Genomic DNA, 12583 nt, shown 5'->3' with positions numbered 1-12583 from the left:
CTTCTTTTCAGTGTGGGTAGCACTACGCTGACTCAGCATGCATGACTGGTGATACCAAATTGGGGAGGGTACAGGCACTACTATTAATAATACTATGAAGAATAATCAATACTACTACTACTACTATTACTACCACTAATAATAATAATAATAATAATAATAATAATAATAATAATAATCAAACATCTGAATATTAGATAATGTGGATGTTATAACAAATTGGGTCACATCAGGCAAATTATGCTTTCTGTAGGATCTATTTCCCATGGAACCGTATGACGAACCAGCTACGAGAAGAACGCTGATTCTTTTAACGCCTTAAGTATCGCCCCCTTTTCTTGACAAAAGCTTGAAAATGACATATCCAAGATAAAATCGTTACTATTCTTATTACAAAAACAAAGTTACAGGAGCTGAAACACAGTGGTATTTTCTTTTTTCCCACTGAAAATATTTTCAGTTTTTGAGTGGATACAGGTTATTGTTGCTTTTTAGAATTAGAAACTATAATGCATTTGGTTCGCTGGACCCTTGCCGTGAAAAGGACACTGACATTACCTTGGATTAGCGTAGTCTGTGGATTTCCAAAATGCAGAGAAAGTGAGGTTCCCCCCATGTTTGTTTTGCCACCCACACATTACAAAATAAGGAACTGTTGTCGCTAAAGCAATGGCATCTTAAAATAGATTATAGAGATGATTGTAACAGAATTTCAGCAACAGAATTGCACAGCCACTCTGTCTTGGAGCATTTAAAAAAATGATGTGAACACCATTATGGTAATATATTTTACATAATCTAGAAACTGTCTACAGCCCTGGTGACTATTTTAAGTACATGCACCTAGCATTTATAAAGCATTTGGGTTAACTTGCAAAAACTGCTATTATAAAGCAATGGACTTGCACAAAATGAAAAATAACTGTAATAACCATTAATTTAGAATGCAAATTTGTTCCATTCATCAAACCAAATTTTTACATTTTACATTTTTACATTTGTTTGACAGCACTTACAAGTCTTGGGGAGACTACTCCATGGGTGTCTGCATTCTTTAATGATGAAGACAAAGCCTTGTACTGCAGTCAGAGAGGAGAAATGAGTGGCTGCTGTACTGAAATATATTACCCAGCACTTGGTGTTAAATTACTGGGTAGAGGAACATAGCTCTATGAAAAAATAGCTTTTTTCATAGAGAATTCTGGAATTTGTAAGCAAAAGCAGGACCCTCAACATGTTTTTGAAGATGAGGCCTGTTGTTCAGATCAAGTTTACTGTAATTAATTTTAATCGCGTCACTTAACTTACAGTATATTCCATGCTGTTCAAAGAAAATGCTTCACAGTGGCGACACTGGTGGCAAAACTTCTGAAGCACGAGTAATGGAAGTGTCTAATATACTGTAAGTTGTAAGATATGTTTTGGATATGTCTGGTGTGCTTCAGAATATTGACAAAATAGTATTAAACCAACAGTACAACCCCCTGTATTTGCCAATATGTTTCCTCATGAGATTGCTGATATTCAACATTGTTATATTACACAATATATTAAAATATCAGCGTCACTTTGTTATTGTCATATTCTTACATTTCTGGTAATGGAATGCCACTTTTAACCATGCATTTATTAACACAAGAGATACAGGAAACCAAGCCACATTCACACTGATACTGCACATAAAATGTACCAGCATGCATGTTGTTCACAGTCCCTCCACAAAATGATTTATGGTAAAGCTTTGCACAGCACGAGAGGTTCAGCATCAGGAGCAGCTGAAGGAGATGTGCACAGCTGCACACTCTTGCAGCACTCAGCCTCAGAAGGAGACAAATGTCCTCACGAATATAGTACATCGCATCCCATTCTACTCGTGAGCAATCAAACAAACTGCTTGCACTCGCCATGTTTCAGCGTAATGATACACACAAGCTGGCTTGTCAAGCGCAGTATGTTGTGTCCGGGGTTGCAGGGTGGGAGACCGCCTGAAGACAAGCGATCCTAAATGCCGCACTCTTTAAGAAACAGACGTTGCTTTTTTGGGGGTTGCTGGCACAGTGTGGTTGTGGCTTCCCCAGTTGACATGATGTGCATCACTTGGATGGATTTTTACTGGATGGAACATACTGTAGATACATAGATTTGCTTATTCAAAATAATGACACTAGTTTTTTTAGCTTTTTTATTATTATTATTAATATTATTATTATTAGTAGTAGTAGTAGTAGTAGTAATAGTAGTAATAGTAGTACTAATAGTAATAGTAATAGTAGTAATCGTAGTACTAATAGTAGTAGTAGTAGTAGTAGTATTTTATTTTTTCGGAAACTGTATCATTGATGGAATGTGACATTAAACAAAAGCATGTCTGCCATTTTTTTAAATCCCAGCAAGGTTTCATCTCAGCTTCTAGCATTTAATTAAAAAACACAGTTCTCTTTGTGAGACTATTACAGTAGGCCACATTCAGCAACAAATATCGGCTGCACCAGTCCAGTCTTCTGCAGGTTTCTATTTATAGAACTGAGGCACAGTGCAAGGATGGCTTTAATGTCCTTTTGTGAAAGAGAATCCATTAACTCTTACTGGAGCGTATTGCAGTGCAAAGCACCACTTCTCTCCTGGGGCTGGGCCAAGTACATTCGCATTGACCATTTACTGGTAACTGTTGGCCATTAGTGTTGCACTATGTGCAAGAAGTGTGATGGTATTTCATAGACCAACAGAAAATATTTCAAGGCACATTGCTTTAGAATAGACGATCATCCCCTGAACACTTTGCTGTTTATGTTCAGTACAACGTAAAAGTTGAAAATGCATAGTGTTAATAGTTCTATGTGGAGTACATTAGGTGTTACTCGTTAGACAGATATCTGAAAAACCATTTGCCGTTTTCATGCAGGGTGACAACAAAAAATACTTTTTCCCGATTCTTGACAAAGGGTCTTTATGAATGGTGCCAAGTTTTACAGCTGTCTAAGGGCTGGGAGCACACTGCAAGGCCTATCATCCATATTCAGCATCTCTCACTTACTTTTGGGACACATTTTGTGCTTTTCTCATGCTAGAGGGGCGGCCTGTAGCGTAGTGGTTGACTGGGACCCGCAAGGTTTGTGGTTCGATCCCCAGTATAGCCACAATAAGATCCGCACAGCCATTGGGCCCTTGAGCAAGGCCCTTAACCCTGCATTGCTCCAGGGGAGGATTGTCTCCTGCTTAAAAGCGTCAGCCAAATGACATAACATGACACATGCCATCTTCTATGCTCTTCTATGCCAGTTAACCGTTGTTATATGAAGCGTGGACGTAACCCGTTTATACGGTAGATTTTTCCTTGTGTGTTTGTGAGGTGATGGGCAGAGATATGGGCTTCAGGCTCGGGACTTGGGGTTGCCTGAATAAACACAGACACAGAGGCCTGGAGCCGCTTCATCACCCTGACCTCCAAAAGGGTTAATCAGGGAAGGATGTTTGCTTGTTGAGGGAGATTAGCGCATTTTATCTGATGCCGGGGCTGTTAGGATTTAAATCTTGTTAAATAACAGTGTTTCTCTGCTGCGACCAACAGACAGTACCTTTTGCAGAAAGGTACAGTGCTGTGCCAAAGTCTGAGGCACATAAAAAATTAAAAATAAAGAATCAGTAAACTGAAGATGCTTTCAAAATAACGTTTCTATATATCTAAATAAATTACTATAAAGGGCAGAAAACTAAATCAAATCAATATTTTTTGTGACCACCCTTCACATTTAAAACTGCATCAGTTCTCTTAGGTACATTGTTCTGCCGTTTTATAAGAAAACTGGCTGGTAGCTTTTTCCAAATATATTGGACAACTTGACACAGTTGTTCTGCAGACTTCGGCTGTCTCGCTTGCTTCTGGCTCTCCAGGTAATCCCAGAATGTCTCGATCAAGGTCTGAAAAGTGGTCTATTAATGCCTAAATTACTTTATTTAACGGAATACATACATTTCTCTCACATAAATGTTTTTGGGAAATTAATGTTTGGAAATCTCAAATGGTCTGTCAAAAGTTTGTCCACTTTTTGACTGGCAGGAAAAAAAATAAAAATCTATGGGCCTTTTGCACAGTACTGTACCTCCTACCCTGCAGTGGGCAAATTCAGTAGGCAAGTGCAGAAAACAGCATCCTTCAGACTTCCCCTGTGATGACACCATGATTTTAGCATTGTGTGGGTTTTGAGAAGGGGTCACGGCTGATTGTTGATTCGCGATGATTAGCTGAGGAATGGTTGGCATATGAGGAGCACAGTCCAGACATTCATTAGCCTGGCTTGCTATCCTGTACCTACAAGCTCTCTCCCCTCAACATCCACAATTCTCCATCGCACACCGGCTACAGAACCTGCCATTGCACTGCAAATTTAGCACCGAGTACAGCAGGTATATTCACTTAGGAATCGTATTTATTTCCCATCACGTACAATAAGTCCATGGACACAGTTACACGGCCACCGCAGAGGTAGTGATTTAAAACGGGTTGAGGAGCTCTGTAGTGCAGTGAGTCTGAGGCAGCTGAGTCACATTGTGTGAAGAGGTGACATATGCTGAATCCTCAGAGGGGGGCACCATTTATAGAGGCAGCACGTGTAAAAGCTGTCCAGGTTTAACCAATTAGTAAGCAAATACTCTCAATGACTGCTATTAAACCGTGTGTGTGTTTTTTTCCCCTACATGTGTCTGCAAAGCACGTCTATGAATAGACCCACGAAAAGGTTATTTAAATTAATTTCCCTTGTTGAAAGGCTGCTAATTGAGTCTGGGTTGTATAGTCATCAGTCCCACTGGTATTCTGAGAACAATTGCGGAAAGCTTTGTAATTAATCCTGTTGTTTTCCTTTCAAAGTGACTGATAGACTCAATGAAATGAAACAAAATGATGTACAATGTGCGCTGTTAGGTACTTTCCTCACTAAAATATGTTATTTTATCAGCCTGTGTAATGCTTATAGGTTTGCAGCCACAGGGACACTATACTATAAGCTCTTCGGTCTCAGAATAGACTCAGTGAGGCCTTTGCACTAGAATCAATGGGCAGAGACCATTTCGCCCTGAGGATGGAGGCTGCTCCCAGATGCTTCTTTGCATGACACAAGCACTAATTATTGTACATTTTCATCAGTTTGCTCAAGGCAGAGACGGTACTCTTAGGACCATCATGCGGCTGTGTCTGGATTGGTTTTGTGTCAGAATTGGGGCTGTAAACCATTCTATTTGTAAAGCAAGTGAACATTTTCATTGCTACCTTCGTTTCTTGGGGTAATTTATTTTATTACTGTTTATTTAATTACGGTAAAAATGTGAAGATTTTGTTATTTTCGAGAGAGTGTAGGATTTTCAGAAAAACAATCACAGAATACATTTAATTAACCTAACAATATTTAAATCTAAATCAGTCTTGTAGGTCACTATTTTAGTAATTCAAGGCAGTTGCAAATATACATTAGTACTGGATGTTCCTTCTTCTTAATGATGTTCCAAACAGTTAGTAATCCTATTGTTTGGACTATGTCTTTTATATGAGTATTCTTTTCTTATTTCTCAGCCTCATAATGGCTTCTTTGATACAACTCTGGTCCTCATGTTGACAAACGGCAATAATAGAATCCAAAGGCAGAATCAGAAGACTACACACTGAAAGCTTTCTTCTACCTGCACTAAGGAGGTGATTGAATACACCTGACTAATTATGCAGAAACAGCTGAGAAGCCCACTGTCCAATTACTTTTGGTCCCCTAAAATTGGAGGACTATGTGTAAAAAAGGATGACTGGCTGTAAATACCCTCAGATTAAAGCTGACTTTCAGCACTTTAACATCATATCCACAGTTTCAATCTCACATCCAATGTGCTGGAGCCAAAAGAACAGAAAGTGTGCCACTGTCAAATACTTACGGACTGCACTGTATGCATGAGTATGCACGCTCAATGGAGGAGACGGAACATGAGGTAGATATGAAGTATGGTGAGCCCAGGTTCATGTAAACACGAAATTAATTTAGGTCAAGATTGAGTAGGCAGGAAGTCCTCAGCTAAAACTGTGGTAACTATGTCGGCTGTGGTGTGATGCTGTTGCACCTGTGATCATGCCTGGGCAAAGATCTAATGTAGCCGTATTTATGCCATGTTAGTCAATGAACAGTAAGCTGGAGTGCACAGTCTCATATGGTCACGATCTGTACATCACCTGTGTTATGGGAAGGTAATAACCTGTGTTATAACCTGTCTTATGAAGAAGGGTTAGAAAGGACATCATTTTTTTATTTTACTCAAAGATCCAATGTTGTTTTCTTTCTTTCCTGTATGGCAGATGGAAAATTGTCTTTTTATGTGTTTAAAATAGCCGTTATGTACCTGTTATGTGGTTGCAATGATGTTAAGGTATCTACTGATTAAGGTTCTTTTCCCTAAACTTGTAAACTTTGCGTTAGTTTAATTCATTTTTGACCATGCCACTATGTTTAAGGCTTTTCTCCAAACTAACCCCTTCCGTTTAGGAGTGTTTTAAATAAATGTTGAGGCAAAGTCATCTTCTTGAGTTATGATTTATATATTTTTATTTATTTATTTATTTATTTTTAACTGTATTTAAAGGTGGAAACACATTGTAAGGATGTTACAGCATATAAGCTAATGTCCTTGTTTGGGGTGTCTTATGTATGGTGATTTCTTCATGCTATGAATTTAGACAGCCTATATTGAGGTTCCTAAAGTCTAGTACCTGGCTCCAAGCTTCTGCAGCAACTCTCTGCTGGTCTGATTGCCACAGCATTGCATCACAATGCTATGAAAACAATCATTAGCCACGCCAATGCTATATACGCCCAACATGTAGTACAGTAGTGAATACAGCACTGGATGAATGGTTTGAATTTGGTAATGAGACACTCGACATTGAGCATCCAAGCACAGGGGGAGGAAGGCTGAAATAATGCCCTTTTAAATCCAGCCAGGGTGGTTAACCTAATTTCTGAGGCCACGGACAATAGCAGCCACCGACTACTCAGTGCAGACAGTAGAGTCCATAACCTCTACTCTGGAGGTCTGATTCAACCACGATGGCACATCAAGTACCAACTGCAATTGACCAAGTCACATACCAGCAGGTGGGACAGTTTGGTGCAATCTCAATGTGAAAGCTATTTTACATATGCCATTTTTATGCCGTTATAAGGACTGCTAATGTGCCACTTAGCATTGCTTTTGGTGTTTCAGTGGAATGTTTGTCATACTTCAGCTGCTCAAAGTGCTACAAATCCCACACAATAACACATCCTGTATAATTTCAAACCTTCTTGTGTCACTGAACTTCCTTGGTTGAGTACAAAGACGGAAGCCTTGTTTATGTACAGTAAACTGTGATCAGTTGATCAGTAGTTTTTTAATTTGCTTTTTTTTATGTGTGTTTAATGAAACACCAAAGAAAATGGACATTAATCTTTTCTCTTTCTTTGGGGGGGGTTGCCTGTTATATTTGTGGGGACTGGGTACATATGAGCTTTGTTGTGAGATGAATTATAATCGGGCAACATTGGCTCAGGTGGTAAGAGCTGTTGTCTGGCAGTCAGAGTGTTGCCGGTTCGATCCCACCCTGGATGTGTCGAAGTGTCCCTGAGCAAGACACCTAACCCCCAAATGCTCCTGATGAGCTGGTGCCTTGCATGGCAGCCAATTGCCGTTGGTGTATGAATGGGTGAATGAGAAGCATCGATTGTACAGGGCTTTGGATAAAGGCACTATATAAAATGCCTACCATTTAATCATTATAACGTAATACAGTATAGTGTGTACCTTGTAGTGTAATGCTGCAGGAAAAAATAACCTGCAAGTTCAATTCTGCACCTGAGAGTATGCCACATAGAATATTAATACTATGATACTAACAGTATTATCGCTGCTTTCTATACTGTATATGCCATTTTATTCCCACCAATACTGAAGTGAAGGCAGCCTATTTTTCTTGGCTAGCTAATGATCTCCACTAAAATCAGTCTTTAAAATACTGTACCACAAAACTGTATTGATGTTATCTTGATATATTAATATGAGATAGTTTGTGTAGCAATTGCAGGTGCAACATACACTCAGTGAGCACTTTATTAAGGATTAAAAAATACCTAGACTTTTTTATAGTTATTGGTCTTCTGCTGCTGTATGTAGCCTATCCACTTATAGGTTTGACATGTTGTGTGTTCAGAGATGCTCTTCTGCATACCACTGTTGTAATGCGTGGTTATTTGCGTTACTGTCACCTTCTACTCAGCTTCGACCAGTCTGGCCCTTCTCCTCTTACCTCTCTCATTAACAACGCATTCTTGCCCACAGAACTGCTGCTCACTGGATCATTCTTTTGTTTATCGTGTGAAAAGACATTTCTAAGATATTCAAACCACCCTCTCTGGCACCAACAATCATTCCACAGTCAAAGTCACTTAGATCACATTTCTTCCCAATTCTGATATCTGATCTGAAAAACAGCAGAAACTCTTGATCACGTCTGCATGCCTTTATGCATTTAGTTGCTGCCACATGATTGGCTGATTAAATATTTGCATTAACAAATTAATGCAATTATCAATTATCATTCTCTGTTATAGCAATACAAAACTGGAACTCAATACCTACCTACATAAAAAATATACATACATACTCCACCTTTACAACACACCTTAAAACATGGCTTTGCGATAACTAAAACTGCATACATTAATCTCTGTCAGATGTGACGTGTGTTATGTACACCTCCATCTTTGCTACCCACCTGCATATGTCTGTGTGTGTTTCAATGTCTGGATGCTACTGTGCCTGTATGCTGCTGTGTCTGTATGCTATTATGTCTGTATGTTGCTGTGTCAGTATGTCTGCTATGACTATTTGCTCTTCCCTTGTCCCCTTGTACTGTTTTATCTCATGTACTGCATTGATGTTGCTGCCATTTGTGCTTGCATGTCTTGTCTCTCCGCATGTTTGTGCTTGCCCCAATTGTGCTTGATATGTTTGCATGTCTTGCTCCATTTTTTTGTGCTTGCTGCAACTGTAATTTTATTATTTTTTTAACTAATGTATTTTAGGGAGCCTATTGTCAACTGGCCGGGGACTACAGCTGGAAATTAGTCATGTAGGCTAAAGCTGCTCCATTTACTGTTTACAGTTAATTAATGGGGACTGTCCACGACATTATAAACAAATAAATTCAAATTCAAAATTCAATTCAAACAAGCTGGTGTACAGGTCTACCTAATAAAGTGGCCACTGAGTGTATATTTATTATTAAGAAATGGCTTGCATAGATTATATCTAGAAAGTTTTATTTCTAGAAATTTCTAGTGTCATTTCATGTGCTTTTTATTGAACAGACCTGGAACAGAGAGAAAGATTGAAAGCTGCTACACATACTGGAGCTTTCATTTAGCTCAGCTACCAAGGATATAAGTTCATAACACCTAGTCTAATCACAGATCCAGCTAATAAGGCTGTTGGAGCTAATATCCGAATATCGGAAGCTGAAGTACAATGTTGTTATGATACAAAAAATTCCCCAATTCGTTGCTGGGTAGTACTGTATGTTATTGCCGTGCGATCACAGCCACCTGTTCTACTCCTTCAGCTGTGACCCTATATGAATGTCGGAAGAAAAATAGAGAACACTACTGTACTGTAACTCTTAATGACAGAGTAAATTAATTGAAGTAGTTTGGCAGGAAATGTCTGGGACAGAATAGTTTCATTTGCAATAACATTCATGTTAATAGCCTACTGGATGCTGCATGAAATGCTCTCACATTCAGACAAATTACATTTTATTTGCTTCTGTTAATTACTTATATATATAAAAATAAATATGCCATGTGTGTCTGTCAATAGTGGTGTGACATAATGTGGTGACAGTTTACTTATACAGAAAATGCTCGCTGTAAAAACATTTTACAGTACTGTACTGTAGCTTTCATTCTGTTTGCAGCTATAAGCTTTGTTCGACTTTAATTGTGCCAAACGCTGAAGATGTGACTGTGTGGTGACTGCAAAAGGAGGGGCTTTGTAGCACAAACCAGAGGAAACATCCTCCCCTCTCTCTCTATGCGTCCACCGCACTGCGGTGCTATAGCCGCCCTAATTCTGCTCTCAGGCACTACAGAGCTGACTGTCATGTCTAAATCTATCCTTTTGTGGGGTATTAGCACAGTTATACTGCTGATTAAATCTGCTCAATTTGGTATGAGAGAGCTGCAACAGGTTTCACTGGGATAATAGAGTTACATAATCGGTTTACCATTACCAGATCATTTGGTCGATTGTTTTCTTTTGTGGATAATTAATTCACAAGTCAGTGATCGATCACAGTAATTGCTAGGGCAAAAATCTGAGGTGAGAATTCAATAAACAGATCTGTCTTGTCGGCTGTAATCACAGCATTTTACAAGTAGGTTTTCGTACTTTACTACTGTACTTCTGAAGTAAATAGAGATTGCCTGTACTCAAGTAACAAAGGAGCTTGTGTGTGATGCAGTTGTGGTTTATAACTATTTTTGTTTTTGCCTTTGAAAATTTCTTTCACAATAATTAATTTCGTTTCAGTGACTTTTTTTTCTTTTTTTTTTAACTCGAATGTTTTAGAGGTTTTCAGGTTAAGAGCTAATTGAACCGTAGAACGAGGGGCAAATGAAATTCGCTGACATGGGTTCCGCCGCACGGCGGCCATTTCCTTTTCTGCGACTGACACCGGAGCCCCCCGAGGCCGGCGAGAACGACCCTCGTTAATCCGCTGCCGCTCCCGATGCATTCTGGGGGCGCTGCGTCTCGGATGAAGAAAGAAGAGGCGACTGGCCCCCAAAGAGTCATTAACCTGGGCGCCTGCAGGGCCCCCGGAGCACTGTGTGAAAAGTCACTGTGATTTGTGATGGATTAAATGAGTGTGTGGGTTTGGAGACGGGCGCGCGGGGTTCAGGGGCCATTAGCCTGTTTCTCATTCATGCACATTCTTATTTCTCTTCTATTCAGCCCTCACACTAAACTGCATTTCTACACACATATTATTTGTGGCCTGCTTTTCTCATTATTTTGCCTTTAATCATTTTCTTTTTTGTTTTTCCGACGGATCCTTTTTCCATTCTCCCCCTGCATCCTCTTACCCCTCTTCTGCCCCTCCTCTTCTCTCCTCTGCAACCCGATTGCCCCCCCCCCCCCTCCCCCGTCCGACACGGCTCTCCTTTCCAGCTGGGTTTGTGAAGTCACCCATGTCAGAGACAAAGCTGACCGGGGACACCTTTGAGCTGTACTGCGACGTGACCGGCACCCCCACCCCGGAGATCCAGTGGTGGTACGCCGAAATCAACCGGGCCGACTCCTTCAAGCAGCTGTGGGACGGCGCGCGCAAACGGCGCGTCTCCATCAACACGGCCTACGGCAATAACGGGGTGAGCGCGCTGGGCGTCACGCGCCTGACGCTGGAGGACTCGGGGACCTACGAGTGCCGGGCCAGCAACGACCCGCGCCGCAACGACCGGCGCCAAAACCCCGCCCTCACCTGGATCCGAGCGCAGGCCACCATTTCCGTTCTGCAGAGTGAGTCCTCCAACCCTGCGGTCTATGTACTGTAGTACCTAGATGGTGAAAGACTAACAATCCCCCCTTCCACACCCTGTCTCCCCCCCCCAACCCCTGCACACCCTGCCCAGAAACGTCCCCGTTTACACCCTCCACCCGAGCCATCGTAGCAAACAATAAAACACCAACTAATATGATCTAGTATCTACCTATGTAGACATACACATAAGGCTTGTTCAATGTAGATTTAGAGTACTAGTATTATTATTCTGTGGACTCATTGTCTGACCATTCATTTTAGTTGCATTTTAGTACCTTAGAGCAGAACACAGACTTAAATGAAAGCCCTGTACCTTCCAGAACCTTAACCTTTAAAATGTTATTGTGGATGACCACAAACCCAGAACCCCTCCCAACCCCCCAATCCCTACCAACCCCTCTACTTTCTTCCCACTCCCAAAATCCCCCTCCCACATGAAGTCTTAGCTGTTCTGTACTTCCTCTGTGACTGTCTGTTTTGTTTGTCCTCATGGTTTCATTCTCAGCTTCTAACAAATTTCAGTTTGTTTCCTGTTTTGCAAGTGTGTGGGGCAGGGGGGGGGGATTATTTTATTTACTTCAGTCCATGCGTACACTGCCTCGTCTGCTACCTGTTAAGCTCACTGCGCTTTGAAGTCGTGCAATGTTCATTTGTCCGTTCCGTGTTTGGGAAAGAGGGTTGATGTGAAGTGGGAAGAAGACACAAGGAGAGAATTATATTTGGTACAATGTGTGGCTCCCTTTTTAGATATATCACACCAGGGCCTCAATAAAAATGTTTTGTGACCGTACCTCTTCTTGTAGATCTGGTGCATTTCGAAAACAAAGATTGACTCTGAAAAGTGTTGAACAAAGTGCCTTGTCCTCTCACAGAGCGAATTGGGGTCGGGGGGGCGGGGGGGGGATTTACACATCTCTGTCTCTTCCAGGGGCTGACCTTGTGCCTTCTTTGCATTATGTGTTAGACTGTGTATCAGTA

General features: G+C 40.8%; 1 protein-coding gene across 2 annotated transcripts in view; it reads left to right on the top strand.

Annotated features, from left to right (window-relative positions):
* LOC133111550 (neuroplastin-like) overlaps nucleotides 1-12583 on the top strand; it is a 37586-nt gene that overhangs the window by 2824 nt on the left and 22179 nt on the right. The window contains exon 2 of one of the 2 annotated variants that reach the window (XM_061222006.1): nucleotides 11236-11583. The exons of the other annotated variant lie outside the window; for it this stretch is intronic. Within the exon in view, the coding sequence (XP_061077990.1) occupies nucleotides 11236-11583 (348 nt within the window). The remainder of the gene's footprint in view (nucleotides 1-11235; nucleotides 11584-12583) is intronic. 2 annotated transcript variants of the gene reach the window in all.

Source organism: Conger conger, chromosome 15 (genome assembly GCF_963514075.1).
Source record: "Conger conger chromosome 15, fConCon1.1, whole genome shotgun sequence".
Lineage (NCBI taxonomy): Eukaryota > Metazoa > Chordata > Actinopteri > Anguilliformes > Congridae > Conger > Conger conger.
The sequence above is the reverse complement of the archived record's forward strand: the minus strand, read 5'-3'. Positions and strand labels throughout refer to the sequence as shown.